Consider the following 21,363-nt stretch of genomic DNA (forward strand, 5'->3'; position numbering starts at 1 on the left):
GAGCACAGTTGAGATCACACAGTATGGGGCAGGGAGCTGCTGTGGCTCCAGCCTTGACTTGGCCAGGTACTGGGAGAGCAAGTGACTGGGAGAGATAGTCTGCCTACTCTCCACCAGTTTTTTTTCCCCTGCTTCAGTGGTACCCCCTGAAAATATAAAATGACCCACCAATAATTAGATTATATACAAGGAAAATTATAACAAATTTATATTTTTCCATGGAGGACAAGAGGGGAAGAACATTTTAATGCATGCTAGCCATCAAGTATTAAATGCTAATGGAGACAAGGCAAAAAAGATTAGTGTATATCTTTTGAATATCCATACATTCAAATGCTACTTGTGTGTATGCAGAATGGAGTTCAGCACAGCAGAGATTACTCTACCTGACCTGTGAGAATAGAGTGTAGGGTTACCATAGGTCCAAGTTTTCCTGGACATGCCCTCTTTTTTGGACCCCACCCCCCGTGCTGCATCCGGGTGAGTTTTTAAAATAAGAGCAAATGCCTAGGTTTTCTGCTCTCCTGGGCTGGATGCTTGGGGCTTGGAACAGCAGGCCATGCGACTGGCTGCCAGGGGTCACGTGCTCCCCATGCAGGCTCTGGCAACCAGGGACAGGGACTGTGCATGAGCCAGTGCGTGCCCAATGCAGGATCTGCAGGTCAGAAGTGAGGGGCACTGGCAGGGCTGGGAGGGGTGCAGGGGGCTGTGGACTGGGCATGAGAGGCATGGGGGACAGGATGGGATGGGTGACTGTGGGTTGGGTGTGCAGGGCACTGGCAGTGCCAGGGGACTGTGGGTTGGGAGAGAGGGGCACCAGCAAGGTATGGGGGGCAGGGTACTGCAGTTTGGGAGCAAGTGGCACTGGCAGGGCTGGGATGGAAGGGGGTGTTGTGGCTCGTCAGTGAGGGGCAACAGAATGGGTAGGGACAGGGCACCAGCATGTCATATTCCCACCAGACCCCCACCCCAAAAGGTGTCCTTTTTGGACCTGGAAATACGGTAACCTTAAGAGTAGGGACCATCCCTAGTTTTTACCAGAACTTTTGTGAAAAAGGACACATACATACCCAAGTCAGAGCTACAGGCAGTCCTCAACTTACAATGTTTATAAATTGACACCCTGTTTCAACTTTCTGACATCAGTTTTGACTTTACAACACTTGATCTGATGCCAAGCCGCGCCAGTGAACAAGTGCGTTGTGTCACCCATCTCCCTGGAGAACATCTGTCCAAACTTCCTTGGACACTTGCTTTAAGAAAGCAAACTAGACTCCAGAAAAACCTGCAGCCAAGACTCCTGAGAAGACTCCAGCCAAGAACCCTTCAAAACATCCAGCAAAGTCTCCTCAAAGAAATCCTTCCAAATCAATGTGATTGTTATTTACAATATAAATACATCAATGTGGTTATATTACTCATCTATAATTGATTGAGTACAAAATTCTGGGTTATTTTTGGTGAAAATAGGGTACTGGGCCTTGGTTCAGGAACCACCCCCCCATTTATAAACTTTGTTCCTGGCGGGGGAAGTAGGTTCTGAGTTGCAACGTTTTGACTTAAGACATGGTTCTCAGGAGCCAATTGTGTTGCAAGTCTGAGGACTGCCTGTACGTTCACAGAACATCTCATATAATCAGTTACTGAAAGGCAAGTCACCTTTCTTAGCTTGCTGATCTGAACTGTGGCTATCCTAATATTTTATAATTAACCAACGTATTAATCCCTGTGCACACCATGGAAAGAGCGAACTTTTAACTGGTCCATAAACCAGTTTGTAAGCATCTATAACAACATGTCAACACTGTACCACGTTCCATTTCTAACATGCTCATGTTACAGAAATCCCTCAAGAAATGTTACCGCTTATCTACTTTTGCTGGCAGCTTTAAGATCTATTTACCAGCACTATTTTTTATTACCTAGAAAATTTATGAACAAGAGTTTAAAACAGAAGAGATTACCTGAATCCAGTTTCTGAGATAATATGGCAGGGGTAAGCGTACATTTTTTCTTCTTCAATTATATCAGGCCTGGATTTTGCCTGGTTGAAATTACTTATTTTTACTGCAATGGAAGAAGTTTAAAAAAGTAGTTAGAGAGGACTTAAACAACTGTAGAATGACCTTATATCCAGGAGTCTTCTACCTGGCATAAGCAGACTCCAAAATGCCTTGAAGTGGCAGCTGGGCAAAAAAGAAAGACACCAAACAAAGGATTCAAGTTACAAGTTGGGAATTGCCTTTTCCTGTCACTGCTCAAACTAGTAAAAGAGAAGGCCTTAGAGTCTGTGACAGTCAGTAGCTGTGGGAGCTGCAAGCAGCCCAAGTACAGAGACTGTATCACAAAGGCTTTGGACACTAACAAAAGTTCTTTAAACACTTCTTTCCTTTAGCTAAACTGAATAAGGTTCTCAGCCTTATTTTGAACTAATTTAGACTAATATTGAGTCCGAATATTAGGAGGGGCAAAAATCAGGTTAAAATAAGGGTTTAGGTGCCAGCTCATAGTCAGGGCTCTTGTCCCACCAAACTCTTTCTTAAGTGAAGATTGTTTTACTAGACCACCTGCTAGGCAGAGACAGGTTGCCTGCCTCAGTTATTCCTATGATCAGTCAGAAGTGTCATGGAAAAGTTGTAAAGTAATCAGACTGGATTGGCCCTTAGTGATCTGCTTCCACCTCAGACATTAGGTATCAAAGACTGACATTCCAGGGTGTCATGAATGAAGACTATTGTAAGTTAATAGGCATGGAAGGGGAGGAAGGACTTTCAACCTGGAACCTTCATCGTGTCTTCTTGGCAAATGAAAGCATTGAGAACCATGCTCAGTAAGAACAGAGCACTAGAAAGAGACACTGAATGTTACACTGTATGAATATTTCAATCTGGCCTAAGTACATTACTGCATGAACTGCCCTGTTGAAATAATAGGCTCAACATCTGAAGTACAGCACCATCTAATGCCAGTAAGAGCACTCACACGATGATCTTAGGAAAGCAAGTCACTCAAGACAAATGAAGGGGGAAAAAAATAAAATTGTCTTTCACACAATACATACAACAGAACTGATTTGAAGGTCATTCTGTTAAGGCTTTGAGCTTAACTTGTAACTAAATTTATCAATTCTATGAGGGCATCAGTCTACACAAAAAAGACACTTAAGATGACACAGGAACTTAAACTGCATTAGACAGGTACATTATTCTTATTCAGCATTATAAAAACAAAAACAAGTTTACAGAAATAGTGAAGAGCATCTAACAGACTCACAATTCATAGGATACTTCCTGGGGGCAGTCATGAACACAGAAAAGTTAGTTTAGTTAACCAGTTACTTTTTGACATATCCCTACCCCAGTACACTTCTAGGTCAGATATTAAGTCACCTGTCTGCATATCATCAGTTTGAGTTCCATACCGAGACCAAGCCATAACCTGTTCAGTGACCTCTACCGAATTAAAAGGTTAGTTGTTTAACACATTTCTGTATGCTAGTTTAGCTATTTAAGGTTATCAAGGGATTTTTCCCTCCCTACCAAAGCTGTCAAAATTGGTATAACCCAATACATAGTTATTTCAGCATAATAGCGTGTTATTTGTTTCCTTCATCTCTAATACACGTCTACACAGAAATAACTGCAGTTAACCTTCTTTAGCGTAATATCAAACTGAAGTGGTTTATAAAACAAGACATTTACTCCAGGTAAGTGGCACATGGAAACAAGCTTTGTTTCATGTAGGCAAGTTTGAACTGGTTTACTGCACTTCCTATTAAAAGAGTATTATAGTCAAACTTCCAGATCTGGCTGGATACTAGAAAGTTACCACCACTCAGTCATCAACAGTATACTCTTTCCATACTATGAATGACACACACACACGCTCTCGAAAAGTAACAGAGGTCTGGGATACAGCAAGCTATTTAACAGGGTGACAAGTACATAGGGGAGACTGTGAACAAAAGTTATTAAATGTCTAGGTTTAGAAGTTTATAATTCAATTAAGAAACCCCCTACCAACATGGCTCTCAACTGGAAAACTGCCCCATAGTAGCCCTTTACACCATTCATGCTGCAAAAACATGCCCCACTCCTCCACCACACCAACAAGATTTGCCCTAACCAAAAATTTACAAACTACAGTGAACTGCTATAAAGCCTAACAGACAAGATTATTCACAGGTTGTTTCCATATACCACAGATCCATATGCAAAATTTAAAACATCACGCTGCCTTTAGTTAAGTAAAGCTAGTTTGTATATGTACAACCACTTCTGATCATTTTTTAAATGTTTCTCAAAACTGCATCAAAATTTCAGAAGACACTATCAACTAGATGAGTGACTCATGTAATACAGTATGGATAAGTACTATTGTATACCAACAGACATTTTCTGTCTTTAAGTGATTTTTCAGACTATACATATAGGTCGACTTCTTCCCAGTTCAACATTTTCAGTTTTGTATTAAGGCATTTACCTACAGTAAATGTAAGAGGAACTGCAACTAACAACACATGACCAACAGTATAAGAGTATGCCAGGTTGGATAGGTTAACCCTTAGGCACTCCTTCAGTAAGAGCAAAACATGTTTTAGCTGCGACTACAAAGCAATTATCAATGATTGACCTAAGGAGTGTGTATGTTATTGATGATTTTTAAAAAATTAAGTCTTGTAACTGATCACAAATTAGACTGCCACTGATCTGGCAATACAAAAATATACTCATCTATTTCTTCACTAGGGGAAGGCTTTCTTTTTACTGACAAGGAGTCATCTAGTCAACATGGCCCAGCTCTTTGAGGTTATTTTCCTGAGTTAATGGTGCAATACATAAAAAACCCAGGTGATTTTTGTTTAACAGTCTCTCAAAACTAGGAAAGATTAAGCCACAATACTTCTAGAGGGGAAAAGAGATACCAGAGGTCATTCCTTTATTTCATAAATTGGATAAGTTATCAAACTTGAGATGTTTCAGAGTTCTTCAGGTCAGGTTGACATTAGATCACATTTGCTAGCACACCTAGACAGACACAAGGCACCTGTGTAGACAGAGTGTCTACAATACTAACCCACAACAAGAATTTGCATAAACCCTAGCTTCCAAAATTACTAACTACATTTATCACCACTTCCGTTTTCAGCTAGCTCCTTTAAGTGACATTATCTTACTAGTAAACGGATCCCTATCAAGTGTTTGTTTTGCAGGAAGAACCCTACAAACACTGACAAAAAGCACGGTCCTTTAAGTTGTAAGTTGCAAGATAACAAGCCTACCATCCAGCTAAAAAGCCTTCATGTTTGCAGTTGGGTAATTTTCCGTTCGATCAGACAAAGATAAAACTGAGGGCAGAAAAACTGAGGACAACAAACACTGGACTGAAAGTGGCATAAGAATCTCTTCTGTGACCCAACAGACATTTTGTTTCAGAACAGCTTCAGTCTGACCTTAGGCAGCATTTCTCATGTACGCCAAGGTACTATGTAGCGCTGAGTCTCTCGCTCCTCTCATACCAATATCCTCTGCCTATCCAGTTTACAGTATACCTTAAATCTACATCAATCAGAGGGGATTACAGAAAGACAAAGAGATTCCTCATCTTTAAATAGGCATGAAGCTCAATTACAACAAACATTTATTTAGGCCCAGGAAGGTTTAGAGAATGAAGTACATCTTCAGATGCTACTATAGAGACTAACTTTTTCTACCAGTTGATTATTAATTAGAATAGTATAAAAGAACAGAACAGAAAGTCTGAGAAAGGCATTCCCTTTTTCTGCTCTGAGGCATCAAGATACTTAAGGATGAAAAGCACTTTGTTTAGAAACACAAATTTTTGAAAGCAGAACCTTTTAGAATTGTCTGGTACCTTCATTTAAGGAACAGGGTGGAGGTTGAAAATGATAAGAGCTTTTCTAATACAGAAAGCATTTTTGTCAGAAAGTTCAAATCAGAAGTAGAGACAACAGGATTCCAAATCTTTCTTTGCTGAACTATTTTCTTTAAAAAAGTTAAGGTTTTTCTGCTTGTGGTAGAAATCCAAATGCCACTTCTGCACCTTGTGTTTTAACTTTTCAAAATGGGGGAACGTAACTAGGGCATTACTAGTTACCTGCATATGCATGAGTTATATATTCCTAAATATCCTAAGCTTCTCACATTTTTTACTATGAGAGTATCTGGTATCATTTAAACCAGGGGCAGGCAATTATTTTCACTGGAGGGCTGCTTACCGAGGTTTAGTGAGCTCTGGAGGGCCACATTGATAGCCCTACCCCTTGACAGCTGCCTTATCCCCTGGTCACCATCTTGGGACCAGAAGTTCTGGCCCCTAACCTTTGCACTGGAAGTCCCTCCCCTTGACCTTTTAACACCTACTATATTTTAGTTTTATTACAAAAAATATTTTGTCATGATTTGTATTTGTGCATATAGAGTGTAGTGTATATAGATAGAGGTGATTGCATAATAACTAAAAAATAAAATCTTAGTTTTGTATTGTGCGTGGGCACATGGTAGGGTGCAGTGTGTGCGAGGAGCAATAGTCCTGATGCAACTGTCACAGGTGGTACAGGCAGCCACAGGTGGTACAGGCAATCTGTGTGAAGCATACACCAAACTGGGAAGGGAGCAGGAAGAAAAAGCAAAGAAGTAGATTGAGCATAGAGCACGGGGAGGGAAGCTGGAAGCAGACCAGCAGATCAGGCAGGGGAAGGGGACTGGAATGGCTCTTGGGGAAGGTATGGAGCTAATTTGGGGGATGCCTGCCAAAAAGGTTGGTCCCCGCTTTTCTGTAAGTTATTCTGACTTTCAGTAATGTCCCCAAGAGCCAACAGCAAAGTATTGCTGTTTTCCTCTGCTCCTCTTTTTGAACCAACACTTTTCAACCTGTCATATCCTACCTTTTAGTCTAAAGTAATACCCATCACTTTTTTCCACAGAGTACTTAAAAGATGGTTTTGCTAACCTAGCAGAATCCACTTGACTCTTTAAAGTCAGCTTTCATTGTAGTATATGGGACAACTTGGTTCCTGCTGAGGTCCAGTAACTCATTCCACACTCAATGTGCACATCAGTCCACTAGAAAGCAAATACATTTAAAGTGCTGGATTTTTTTTTTTTTTTTTTTTTTTTAAATGAAAAAGAGAGGAAGTCTGTGTTCTTTAAAATGAAAAGTTTTAAATGGTCATGAAATTTTGGGGTTTGACATTAACAACTTCTCTAGATCCGAATGTTGCATTCTGTTTTTTTTATGGCTACAATTCAAAAAGATGAAAGAAAAAGAAAAGGGGACTTGTAAAACTTTAGGGCAGACCCTATGAGGAAAGGCTACGGGACCTGAACCTGTTCAGCCTTCACAAGAGAAGGCTGAGAGGGGACCTGGGGGTCATCTATAAACTTACGAGGGGAGACCGGGGGAATGGGAGAGACCCTGTTCACCAGAGCACCTCCCTGAGTAACAAGGAATAACAGCCGTAAGTTGTCTGAGAGAAGGTTCAAGCTGGACATTAGAAGGGATTATTTCAAAGTCAAAGCAGCTAGGATCTGAAACCAACTTCCAAGGGAAGTGGTGCTGGACCCCCTACCTTGGAGGTCTTTAAGAGGAGGTTGACAATTACCTAGCTGGGATCATATAAGCCCAGTATTCTCTCCCGCCTGGGGCAGGGGGTCAACTTGAAAATCTATTTAGGCCTCTTCTGACCCTGCATCTATGAATCTATGTGCTTCATTTACAGGGAATGAGAGAAAGTTGAAAAGGAAATTAGGTATTTGATTATGTTTCTTGCTTTTTTGGCTGTTGTCATCATTAAAAGGTAGTCACCCCAGGATAGTTCTGTTTCATATTTGTATAATATTTCAGTGATATGTCAACCTTGCACAGATGTAATCCTGAAGTTAACATAGGATACAGGGATGCCACACTACTCCAAAATGTTTAAAGCAGCTTCATATAATTAAATAGGCTGCTTGGAAGAAAACTTTCAGGAGGTTGAAAAGTGGCATTTTTAGAGGAGTTATATGCTTCAGAAATACCAGGTTAGATTCTGGGGAAAAAGGGGAAGAAGAGGTTGGAAGAAAAAGGAATTAGAAAAGGGAACTGTAGGTTTAAAAGGTGTGAAGCGTCAGTCATAAGCTCAGATATTTAGAAGTTCCACAAGCCTAGCTAGAGAGCTCACATAACCACCCACCCACAGAGCAAGATCCATATTTCTCTGTAAGTGTCATGGCTGGCACTCTGGTGAGAAGACTGATCTTTATTTGCTAGTGGGCTTCCAAGCCACTTTTACCATGGTATGTTTGGCATTTACTACTTTTAAATTATAGCAATTGCACTGTAGATTCATGAAGAAGTGACTTCAGTTTTGTTACCGCCAATTCTAGCTTTCTATTTGACAACACGTAAAGATCAAACCAAATCTAACAAAGACCTTCCTGTTTGTTTTAACCAGAACATTTGAATTATCTTCAGCAAGAGCACAGGTGGTATGAAGGACCCACTTCTACATACATAGCTGCAATGCAATCATATGGTGCCAAGAGGTAGAGTATTATGCTAAGAGAGCAGAGGAAAGGAGTTTAGTAGTTAGCGAGGAGATCGCATCCAAGGACAATGATTAAAGTGCTCACCTGTGTAAACAACTAGGCATGTCAGAGAACAAATCAGCTCCAGAGTTAGGATTCCCAGGATAATATAGAGATATAGTCTGTTATTGTCAGGAAAAGAATGCTGAGCCGATAGTATCAGAAGCAGGGCCGTATTTCCTGAAACAAATATGAACAACATTTCCCAATTGTTACAATCTAGCCAATCAGTAGCAAATCACTCAAAACTCCTTCCCCAAATCTATTTTTGCTGGGCTAGATTGTTTAGCCATGTTATGAAAAACTAATGGGGCAAATAAATTGCCTTTACTGCTATAAAAGTTAAGTAATAAATAGATTAGTCTGTGACTGCTGTTACTCGTGAATTTGTTAGGCTACATGGGTCCTTCAGATCATAACGTTCATCTAGTCCAACAAGATCCTGAGCTTGGGTTCTGAATCTCTTGAAGTCTCAAATCACAAACAAGACAGACAGCTATGTGCTCTTGTTTAAGCATATTTTCTAATACTCTGAATTTTTGGTATGATAAACTTCTTCTGCATATCCAGTCAGAGCTCTGTGCTTACAGTGATACTAACATAAAGCCATCACTTCAGTTTAACTTTATGTAAGTGAATTTTAACTGCTAAAAAACACAGAAGTACAAAATCATCTCTGTATGCAGGGAGGAGTTTTAAACATTTGTCTCAATGACTGAAAGCGCATATTATTATAAATAGTATGTGAAAAAGGAAGATATTCTGCTATTCTGAGTTATGCCTGAAATGACCTTCCAAATAAAGTCCAACAGATCACAAGCTTGATTTTATTCAGTTCTCTTGGTACTGCATTCTTCCATATGAGTGGTAAGGAAAAGATATGAACCATTACTATGTATAGCATGCACCCTCATTAACTCTCTATCGTAACCTCTAGCTATTCTCAAACCAACCCATCCCTCTTTGCATGTACAGATTTAGTCCCATCTAAAACAGACAAGAAGTTCTTCAGGGTACACACCAGGTGCTGCTTTCCAGCTACAGTGTTCCTATGACATTCTAGGCAATTTAATGCAAGCATCCATGTAGAAGACACAGTAGAAGACAGCTTTGAACTTCCTGGCTTTAGAAGTATCTTGGTTATACTATGACGGATAGCTAAACTAGATGAAGCCAAAATGACAGTTTTCACTTCATTGTTCTTTCACTACAGTGAAATAAAACATTTTCCATACCAAACAATGTTTAGCTTGTATGGTTATATACTTTAGCCATTATGAGTACTAGATGCCACAAACTTACAGGAGAAAAAAAATCACCTCTTGGTCTGAAAGTATTACAAAAAAAGCCAGGCTTGTTGCAGCTTGATTCTGGATTGCACTTTAGGCATCAATCCTCATCGTCAGAGCTCTACCTAGTGGCCATATCATGTTTCTCCCACTTGACAGAAATCTAGGCTTTTGGACATGTAAAACAACTGAAACTAAAAAAGAACATTAGTTTGATAAACTGTAATTCTACTGGCTATCAGGATTGGTGGGTGAAGTTTATTGTTCACTTATCCGAAGTACAGCATGTTCTCAACTCAGTCAATAGTTCCTACAGCAAGAACCCCTTTCTGAAGTTACCATAAATTGATTTTTGACAAGAAATTAGATTTTTTTTTTCCTGGAAAGTGGGCAAGAGCTTTTCAGTAAGAAGGAGGTCTTCCATGCCATCCCTGAAGTCAGGAAAGAGTAAAACTGTAGAATAATACCACAAATTGGTTTCTCCCCAGAAAAAGAAAAGCAAAATTAAACTGATCACCCTGTTGATGGCTGAGGAAATTCTGATTTTACCTAATATTAGCCAACTGGAACTTTACCACAGGCAGCTCATTGTTTTCATTAGAAGTCAAGTATGCTTGGACAGTGACAAAGGGAATGCTGATGCCAAGGGCCTTTTACTCTCCATTGTTCCATTCTGTACTTTCGGGCTGCATCCAGACAAGTGCGGATGTGTGGTATGTGGTGCCATGGACCTGTCTGTGATGCCACACACCACACATGTGGGTGTTCCCTGAACTGTTACCTTGCAGCATAGGGTTGGTTTTTTAACCCAGAGAACGCAGGATCAAAAAACCAAACAAAACAAAACAAAAAAACCATGCCAAAAAAAGAAAAACTAGTGGGGCAGTTTATGTGGTAGCAGTGTGTGCCATCCAAAACCGGAGCCTGGCTGGCTGAAGCCATGCTCTGGCTGCCGGCCAGGCTCCCAGCTCCAGGAGTGCTGCAGCTCCCCAAGACCCCCAGGTAAGGCTGCTGGGGCCAGCACAGTGGCTGGCACCAGCCTTCCCTACCCTACCTAGGGTAACCTGCTGCATACCAGACGGCATGGGCGTTCCCCAGGGACAAGTAGAAGTGGCATAAACTGTGTTGCTGCTGCTTGTCCCCAGGGAAACAAACACCTGCACTCATGTGGACACAGCCTTGGATAGCATCTCTTGGAAAGGATCTTTTCACATATGCAGCTGAGGAAACCTGTATGAACTAACCGTCTAACTATTCCTATATCCACCCCTCATTTTAAAGATGCCACACATCTCAATTCCATTTCTCCATCCTCAAATGTAACTTATTCTTGTTAAGAAGTTTAAAATTCCTAAAATTCCTGAAATTTGATTGCAGAGTCCAGATCAGAAGGCTGTAAACTTTCTAGAAGAATGGGAGCCAACCGTTTCTGCAAGGAATGCCACATTAGTCATACCCCATCCCAAGTGCCACCCTGATCCCCTTATTCTGCCCAGTCTGCTGCTCTGCTTCCCTACCAATGTGCCACCATGCTCCCTACTCCCTCCCTAATCTGCCATGTGCCACACCGAACCAGCTGTTGTACTATTCAAAGCCTTTCTATCTTACTTTAGAAAGGCTTTGAAGAGACTGTGAGTGTACATGTAAATGCTTCAGCTCACAATATTTACCAATTTACTCCCAAGTAATATTTACCAAGCTCACAATATTTAGCAGTGTAAATTAAGAGAAACAGCCAAAGATATAAACAAGGTCAGCTCACCTGTTGAGTGTACCACTAGCGGAAGCCTTTTAAGATGTCTAGTTGATCGGTAGATTGAGAGGTAGCCTCGGCTTCTGGCTTTACTGTGATGATACTGGACATACCGTTCAAACAGAACAAGCAGAATCCATAGAATTACTTTTGTAATTACTATTACAGTCTGTACCTTAAATGGATAGGTGTAGTTTTTAGGGCACTTATCTTCATTTGGGTCAGGATAAGAACAAAACATGACTGCTAAAAATACTAAGACAACAAATGCAACCTGGGGAAAAAGGGGGAAAAAATTAGGGTTAGCACCTACAATTTTAGGAGAAAAAGTAGTCATACCAATCCATTTACTAGGCATTAGTTAAACTAGCAAAGCTTAGTTAAACTGCAACCGCCCCCTCTTCCCTGCTCCCAGGGGGACCCAAGTAACATGACAAAGAACTCGCTTCTTAGTCTGTGGGCTCTGGAATGCAAAGCAGGCAAGAGGCTTGTGCCATTGCTCCCCTTGGTGCCTGGGAGTCAAGTGGACTGAGCAGCACAGCAAAGTCCCCTGCCTGCAACGCACTTGGTGGATGCCAGTGTGCAAAGAGAAGTTGGCAGCTGCTGCTTCTCTCTCTCCCTGGTTCACAGGAGGGGCAGGTACAGTTGTTATGCTAGGCCATCTCTAGACCAGGATGACCCTGCTCTCCAGAAGGCATGCAAGCCTCTCCCTAAGCTCTACTCCTCTTGGTCCCCAAGGGCAGTTAAGTCATGGGAAAGTGTAAAAGCATTTGTTCTGCAGAAGAAACTCTCCTGCAAATACTTCTAACTGGCTGGAGTCAGGTTATTTTTCTCCTAGAACCACCACTTTTGGTTTAGGATAAGCACTGTGAATGTTTGTGGTTTCTACTGGGAGAATGGTGATTCTCCTGGTAGAAGTGGAACGACTGTACACAGGCTTCTCCCCTCCACCAAAGCTTACATGTACAAGCAACAAAAAATTGGCAATGAAAACTGTAGGAATAGCATAGAATCTTGGTCTCAGCCGGGAATGCAATGCATGAGACGGAAGGAGCGGCGTGTCAAGTAGATGATCATCTTCTGTGCTCTGAGTTATCTCCAAGGACCCCTGAAATTTAAGAAAAGGAAGCTTCAGAACAGCTTTGCAGGGAAGCATGTATATCTGATATATTCCACCCTTCCTCCTTGCATGCCCCTCCCACACACACCTTTTAAAGATGTTTATTGGCAACCTCTTGTACAACACTTCATGCTGTTTTATAAGAACACTAACTGAGATAGTATCATATGCCATTCCTCAAGTCACATACTAAAACTAAGAGATATTTTGTCAAACTAAATATTGGGTTGTAAGAAACTGACATTAGATGACCATACCACAACTCAACTGCCCATTCTGGAGGGAGCCTTTAGTCCTCAGAAGGTTTTTTAAATAATCAAGTGCTTTTGAGACTTGATGCCTTATAATATCCAGGGATGATACCTTCTTTAACATATTCAAAAAAAGTGAATCATTCAATGCCTGAATGGAACTCATTAAGAAAAAAAAGTTCTCTTTAGAAATGTTTAACTTTGGACTGATAATCGAGGGAGGGAGGGAGGAGATAGAGTGCAAGGACCATATACACTTTGAACTTAGCTGTTTGTTCCTCTTTCTTACTAGCTTTTCCCTTCTGTATATTTTCTTCTGATGATGCTGGTAAACAATCAGCAGCTCTCACCTCACGAGACAGTAAAGGTCACAATTGCATCACTGGCAGCCTTTAGTTTCTTGGGCACAAATGTCAACAGTTTTTGCTTACTGGCTACAAACAATAAAACTTGGGCTCTTGAAAAGCCTGTACCAGATCACACCGCCCCCACAAAAAAGTTTGGTTGGGAGCAGCAAAGTTAACACAGCTGAATGTATTTCAGGGGTCTTAATATTTTTAGAAAACCTGACAAAAATTGGCTCTAAACCAGCTGCCTGCTGTTGCACTTTTTAGTGTTTTTTTTAGGCTGCTAAAGCTCTGATGAACCAAGTCAGTACCACAAATCTGCTCTTATACTGTTTTCATTACTGTAGCTTCCAGCTTCCTTAGGTGCAGAGATGAAGTTCATAAACAGATTTGCAAATTTGATTTCTTCTGCCTCTCAGCTTAATATCTTCTGCCTCTGCTGCAGCAATCCAGTTTGAAAAAGAACAAAGGCAATAAAAATAAGGTAAAATAAACCCCCCACAAAATACAAAAAATCCCCTCATGTAGCTGTTGCTCACCACTGAACACTGACAGCCAAGTCCAACAAAGACCCTGCAGCCCTGCTTTCTGTGGCAGGCCCCAGCCCTCATTTAGCTCCGCTAGGAGCTGTGCAGGCCAAAAGGAAAGTCTCAGCAGACTGGATGTTCTAGGACAGGGGTGCTCAACCCCTGGCTTGCAGGCCACACTCAGTCCACATACCCATGACACTTGGCCCACAAGGCTCCCCAAGGGTCCAGAAATTTAGCAGTGGCAGATTGGTGGCAATGAATGTCACCACCACCCCCACTACCACCGGATTTCCAAGCCCCATGTAGCTGCATCACCCATGGGCAGGTGGTTGCTAAATGGCAGGACTGGGCCCTGGACAGGTCTGCCTTGAAAGGCAGATCCAGCCTGTGGGCCAGCCTGGCCCTGGCCATTGGGCCTGGTGCTAAATGTTTGGGCACCACTGTTTTAGAATACTTACATTTTCAGAACATGGCAACTTCCATTATGATTTTCCTAAATACTTTCATTTGATGTAATAACTAGCTATTTGGTGGGGTATACTGTCAAAGCATCAGGTCTTTGAGTAAGGCTGACCAAAAAGTCCAGGAGGATAACCCTTTCTAATTATGAAAAATCTTCAAGACTAGCTTTAACATTTCCAAAAATTATAAAGGAAAAATCCCTTTCAACTTTGAGGCCCTTGCCCATACACTATGAACAACAAAAAAAAGCACATACATGCCCACTAGTGTTATATTTTTTTGCAGTACACCTCACAAAAAGAACTTGGTTAAGTGGGCAGCAGCTCCAGACTTGTGTCACGTGCAGGCTACATAAGACCCACAGGTTGGCTCAGGAGGCAAACTCATGAGATGCAAATGCAAACAGGGAAGCAAGATGCATTTACTTAAATCTAGGGCTCTCTGGAAGGCTGTCAAGTATAAGAACCAAAACAAATGTATTAGTCTTAAAAGCTCTTTTGTTACACTGAAACTTACCAAGAAAATACATGTCAAAAACTGGAAATAAGGAAGGCAGTAAAATTATTCTCTGATCTGAAATCAAAGCTACCTGCTACCATATGGATGTAGTAGTAGAGAATATGGATTGACAGCTGAAGACTTGGTATTCAGCCTGCTGTAGCCCTGACATAGAGCATGCTAACAGAATGTGATGCCCTATCAGACTGTAAACATCTTGCACCCCAAAACAAGAGTGGTCTAGTTGGTTTTCCAGCATGCCAAATGCTACCTTCAACAGAATAGGTTTCAACTGCTTCACTACCCAGAGTAACATTCCAGCAATGTGTATTTTAGTCTCCAATTATCCAAAACCATTCACCTAGTCTTTCTACCACTGGCCTGCAACACGCCAGCAGCCCTTCAGCATTTCCTAGGCACAGGGCAGTAGGTTCTTCTCAGTGTAGTTCCATCGAACTAGACAGTCTAGGATTTGCTGTTAGGCAGCTAGGGAAGTATTATTGAGCAGTGACGATGTAGACCTGTCAAACCATTAGTTTTTAGGTCATCTTTATAGAAAACAGGAAGACACTGATAAGACGTGTTTCATGCAGCTCTTGCACGTTTCAGTGACAGCATTAGCTATTTTGTAGACTGACACCAAAGCCATTTCACCATCAGCAACAGCCCTCCTTTGACATTGAAGCAAGCATGAGAGGTCATGTTGATGGTGAAATCAACTCTATCATTAATACACCCTGAAAAGCCTCACAATAGTGGACAGCAGAAGCTATGACCATTTGGAAATAAATAAATAAATAAAATCACACCTAACGCTTGCATTTGCAGAACATATGCAACTCATTTAAGTCCATGGGAATTGTTTGCATCCTACAAGCCTTAGTGATCTTTGGGAAAGAAGCAAGTTGGGACAACTGATATTTATAGTCTTGCTTAGAATATACCATAGTTCTTACGATTACTTTCCAAGAAGAGAATTGCTCAAAGCCAGCCATTCCTCTTATACAAACTGTTCTTTGCCTTTGGACTTTGAGTTTTCTGCAAGAAACAGATTTATGAAGAGAGACTGACTGTTGCTCACTTAGCTCACCAGCCTTAAAAAACCCAAATCCTCCAATACCCCTCCCCCACAACTTTTTTTTTTGGTTAGGAGCTGAGTGATCACCTAATCAGACAACCAGAAATACTCTTCAGAGGCTCAGAAGAGATGAAAACCGTACCCCAGCTTCTAAGAGTACGAGGGATGTTCTATGGATGTCTAAGGATTCCTAGATACAGAAGTCTTACAAACTTATCTGCTTAGACTCAAATGTCTTTGTTAGTTTGCCATTAAGAGAAGTTCCGGTAAAAGGAAGGAAAGAAATCTGAAAGGAAAGAATTTTTCAACCCTTGAGTTTCCTGACTGCAGCAAGCTCTAATCAGATGTGCCCTTCTTTCACATCCACATTTCAGGGGCGTTCTTTTCAAGACAGATCATACACCATTGTAACAAAAACACCAAACAGTGACTAAAGGCCCTGGTATATAATAGGGGTTGTAGACATGCTGCAGTGAAAAAAACCCCCCGAACACAAACAAATGAAAAAACCCTTTCAATTTCTGCCTCTATTGCTACCTGGGTGAGGGAAATTATATACAACTTATTTTTAATCTTCAGTCATTGAAACCTACAGAACAAGATTCAAGAACATTTTGTATAAAAACCTTTAATTTCCTGGAAAGTTTCAGTTTTCCATTTAGACTTATATGGATATATTTTCCTGCTAAGTTGGACAACCATCTAGTGTTCACCTATGCTGGAAGAATGATGATTACTGCATCAGTCAAAAATGATAGACAAACAGAATGTACTGTTCGCAATAAGCAATCATCTGATACGTGGAACTTCTAACTCAAGAAAGCCAAGTGCTTTGACAAAGCTATACTCATACAGTACTACAAACCTTGGTTAAAATCAGCAACACCTATTCTGCCAAGTCTCACTATTATAAGGCTAAATGCAACATCCTATTTTTGAAGGTTTTGGCCAGAGTGTGAAAGAAAGTGTAAACAGGATAGCAAAGTTAGTATGAAGTTTAACCATTTCTTTAAAATTTAAAAGCAATTCCCTCTCCACTTTCCAAGTCACAAACTGTAGAGTTTACTGCACCTTTTAACTTACCAGACTTTTCCACACAAATGTCATCCTGCTCATACCACTTCACCAATTAAAAGGCAAAGCATGCTTAAGGAGTTGCAGGATCAGGACCTTCATTTAGGTTTTGTTTGTTGACTATACATTTTGTAAAACCTTTTTCAGATAACTTGCCAAAAAATTTAGTTTGGAGAGACACAGAGAGAGACACACCAAAACCCCATTCTAAAGTCTAAACTTTTAACCGATTCCCAGGATCTATTTTGTAGCCGTGTTGGTCTGAAGGGAAAAAAGGAGAAACACAAAGCTCTAAAGACTCTTGGTTCAGAGGTAATACCTTTTATTAGACCAACTAGAAACATCTCTGAACCAAGAGTTTTAGAGCAAGTGTGTTTCTCTTTTAACCAGTTCTCCATCACACACACGCACCCACCAACCCACCCACCCTGCTGGAACATATCTTAGTACATTTTTTTTTTTAATGGAACCTTTTAACTAATACATTCAAAATTGGAGAACTTCCCTAATTTTGAAGTCACCTTAAGAGAGATACATCCATCCATCTATCTTAATATCAGCGTAATCTGTTGCACTAAGAATATCTTTTATCTTTACAATAGAACATAAATATTGGCATTTACTCCAAGGCAAGGACTTCCAAGTTTCATTGTACAGAAGAGTATCTCAAGTGGTTTCCACTGAGGTAGCAGGTACATGAAGTTTCTTCATGTATATTCAACTGGATGAAAGTCGGTTCATTTCAATTCTCAACTGTTCAACTCTGAAGAAAATGTAGTTTCCCTCTCTATGAACAGCAAACTGGTAGGAAAGAACAGTATTTCCTATTCTAGAAAACCTGAAGGACATCTGGCCCAATTACCAAGCAATTTAGACCCTGAACATGTCAACAGGCATCTTGTGGGATTTTTCAAAAGCACGTAAGTAGATTAGATACCCAACTCTTATACCTGACCTGCTTATGTGCTTTTAAAAAAGTTTAATGATAAACTGTGTTCTGACAGAACCAAGTAATTATATTTTTATTCATATTCTTAAAATTATGTTCCCCCAGCAAGAGTCCCTGACTCCCAAGAAGGATGTGACAGTTGCATAAAGGTATTTAAAAAGGTTTGTTTTTTGCCAAGCTATTAATTGCACTTCACAATATCTTTCTTCTGATGCTGTGCAGGAAATTTACAAAAAATTACAATAAGATTTCTTATAAGGCACATAGAGCTTACTGATCAGCTTTTTAAAAAGTGGGAGTTTATAGCGTTGTAGCAGTTTAAAAATACAATTTTTATAGGCAGTTAAAATCTGTTCCTAACTGGCTAGAGCTGAAATATAATGTGCACAAAGCCTTAGATATCAGTTTAAAACTATACCAAATAGTCCTCTGGAGACGGACTGAAGGCCTATCCATAGGTTTTCAACTCGCCCTCCAACAAAGCTATTTAAATTCAAGGTGATAGTGCCAGGGAGTTAGTAAAGCCACCCACTGACCATTACCATCAACACCTTCCTCCAAGGCAGTGGTTCTCAACCTTTGGTACCTTCCGTACCACCTGCCGACTGACATGGCAAAAGCGAAACCGGAAGTCCCACCATGGCACATCCAGTTTTGCCACCGCGAGCCAAGTCCCACCTTTTCCTCACGGACCATGGCCTAGGGAAAAGCAGCTTGCGCAGGACTGCCCTCCCTGTCCCCTGGTACACTGATGCTGGGGAGTGCGGTGCACCTGATGCAGCAGCAGCTGGAACTTCTGGCCTGAACAGGCAAAGACACCTCCAACCCACCAAGCGGGGAGATGAGTCAAACTCAAAAACTCAGCACCTGCATACTTCCCTGCTGCATCTTGTGCACCCCTAGGATACACATACCATGGGCTGAGAAACACTGCTTCAAGCCACTCCCTCCTTAAGTCAGGAAGATAACAGCAAGAACCTTGCTCTCCTGGCTGGTTGAAGCCAGTGAGGAACATGTCCATCATTAATAGAAATAGTCTGTGTGGACTATCATTCTTGATAAACACAGCAGGTCACCCCAGTTCTTGAGAAGCTAGTTATTTATCCTGATGACCTCTTCAAATTCCTATTCCAGGGCAGAATAATTTTAGTAAATCACAGAACTCCAATAACATGCAATGTCAGCAATCATTGCAGATGCTACACAGTGAGAATTCAGAATAGAATACAGCACCAAGATGCTCGTGAAGTAGAAGAGATCTTTGTTCTCAGACTGCTGGACATCTCTGGAGACTTTAATACAGCACCTAGGGCAGAGGTTCCCAGCCCCGGGGCTGCAGCCCAGTACTGGGCCATGAAGGGTCTGCTGGGCCAGAAGTGGCATACTACAGACTGGCAGCTGCTGGTCCACACTATGCCAGTTCCTTCTGATCTGCAGTATGTTGGTCTGCAGTCTAAAAAGGCTGGGAACCACTGATCTAGGAGGCCTGTGACCTACAGCCTGCAGACCAGATCCAGCCCATGAGGCCACTGGATCCAAGTCATGAACCTAGGGGCTTTAGTAGTTCTCGGTGGTGCATTTTTTGCTTGTACAGTGGCAAGGGGAAGCAGAGGCACGTGGATCTTACCGCTGGCCAGCCAGCCTATGACCCAAGCCAAGTTATTTCTATCCAGCAACACAAAAAAGTTCATGTAGACGTGAAATGCCCTACTACAGCGGTAGTGAAGCTGCAAAAATAGGCCTAGCTTTATACCAACTCACAGGTAGTAGAGAATATCAGTTCCTCCTCGCCAAACACCCCCACCTTTTGAGTCTTGCATGGATCCCAACTCCTTGTCTGTCTCAGTTTAGATTTTGAAGAGAATGAAAAGACATCAGCTGAGCTGCCACACTAGTGACAGGTTTCATTCTCAGCTGACTCAACCATTACTACTACAGCATCAGAGTGTTGCCTCTTTTATAGGTAACCTTCTTGCTGTAGCTCCCAACAGCTACAAGCACTCTGCAGATTGCCTTTCCTTTAGGAGAGAGGAGGGTAAGTGCTCTCCAAAAAGCCACTCAAAAGTCAAAATGCTAAATATTTGTCTTTTCACTTGCCACTTCCAGCTACGAGATGCAATACAAATCTTGCAGAGCAAGCATTCAAAAGCAACCTAAAAAAAAAGTCTGTATCCCCTATGTAACCCCAGAGGCTGTCTGGTGGGGTTTTTGATCCTTTCAGCAGTAGTCAATAGGTGCCCTTCGTGTCATGGGAATGGCTTGTGAAATACAATGATTATCCAGTTTATTCTTGTACTTTATCAAAACAGGTTTTACCATACTAGAGTTTTCTTGAGTTGAAATTAAGTGTTGCGAAATGCTTCCCTCATCTTCACATGGAAGAAGCCAACAATTTACAAGACTTAATGCCTCCCAAAGAATTTCTTCATACAATGATGCCCATGATAGCTGGAAGAAAAACACAGCTAATACTGAAGTGCCTGACATGAGGCACTGGCTCCAATTTAAAACAGAAGCCAACGTCAAGATGTTCTAATTAGGGCAACGCACGTAGAGCGAAGGCCAGGCCAAAAAACAGCTTGCTCAAATCACAGCAAGTCACAGCTTGCTTTGTCACTAGTAGGACTAGCTGTATGTGAAGCAGAAAGTTTATACTCCTCTGCTCAGATCCTCTTTCCAGATCAAGGTGCGGGAGTGAAGGGAGCGTCAGGCTGGCAGCTTCCAACCATGTTTGCAAACAACCTTGGCAGCCATACTAGGGAGAGCGTGCAAACCTCCCTCGGGACCTCTCCCAGATAGCCCAGCACACACATGCCCAGCTCCTAGCTGTGTTGCCATCCTGCAGCCCGACGCTAGCATTTCCATGCCCAGAACCTGCCAGCACCTGCAACGGCAAAGCCAGTTTTCCACAAGCCTGACAGGACCCAAGCGGCCCTAGGGACAGGATGCTGGGAGGGCTTTCCTCAGCCCAGTGCCCTGCATTTTCAGGCGCCCCCCACTGCAAACTGCCACCTCCCCACCGACCCCCACAGCCGGGGGCCTAGCTGGGCATGGGCGGGAGGCATCACAGCCGCTCTCCGTTCCCCGACAGTTACAAACAACCGGGAGGAAGAACCCTCTGTCTTTCCAGGCCCGACCTGGCCTAACAGGAAGAGCCCGGGGTGGGGGAAATGCCCCTGCCATGCGCTCAGCCCCCCGGCTCCCTCCCCTTCTGAGGGGCCCAAGGCAGCGGCTCCCGCAGCCCCCGTAATGCGCAATGGAGGCGGCGCCTGCTCGGCCCGGCGGCCCAGCGCGGCGCGGGGGCAGCAAGCAGGGCGCGACCGGGGCATCGCAGCGGCTCCCCCCACGCTTACGTTATCCAGCTCCTGCCGCTGCCTCCCCGCTCCCGCCGCGGCCTCCATCAGCGCCGCCCGAGGCGCCCCCG

The 21,363-nt window shown here is 42.2% G+C and overlaps 1 protein-coding gene across 2 annotated transcripts in view; it reads right to left on the reverse strand.

Moving 5' to 3' along the window:
- The window catches only part of TMEM192 (transmembrane protein 192), a 24,419-nt gene extending 3,066 nt beyond the window's left edge, over positions 1-21,353 (reverse strand). The window contains exons 1-5 of one of the 2 annotated variants that reach the window (XM_019534578.1): positions 21,293-21,353; positions 12,592-12,738; positions 11,640-11,733; positions 8,634-8,768; positions 1,965-2,067 (exon numbers count right to left, since the gene is read on the reverse strand). In XM_019534578.1, the coding sequence (XP_019390123.1) occupies positions 1,965-2,067; positions 8,634-8,768; positions 11,640-11,733; positions 12,592-12,738; positions 21,293-21,340 (527 nt within the window). In that variant the 5' untranslated portion in view covers positions 21,341-21,353. Of the gene's footprint in view, positions 1-1,964; positions 2,068-8,633; positions 8,769-11,639; positions 11,905-12,591; positions 12,739-21,292 lie in introns of both variants that reach the window. The other variant, XM_019534577.1, reaches the window with a different exon arrangement.
- Between the last annotated feature and the right edge of the window lie 10 nt (positions 21,354-21,363).

Source organism: Crocodylus porosus, unplaced genomic scaffold, assembly GCF_001723895.1.
Source record: "Crocodylus porosus isolate Cpor-Errol unplaced genomic scaffold, CroPor_comp1, whole genome shotgun sequence".
Lineage (NCBI taxonomy): Eukaryota > Metazoa > Chordata > Crocodylia > Crocodylidae > Crocodylus > Crocodylus porosus.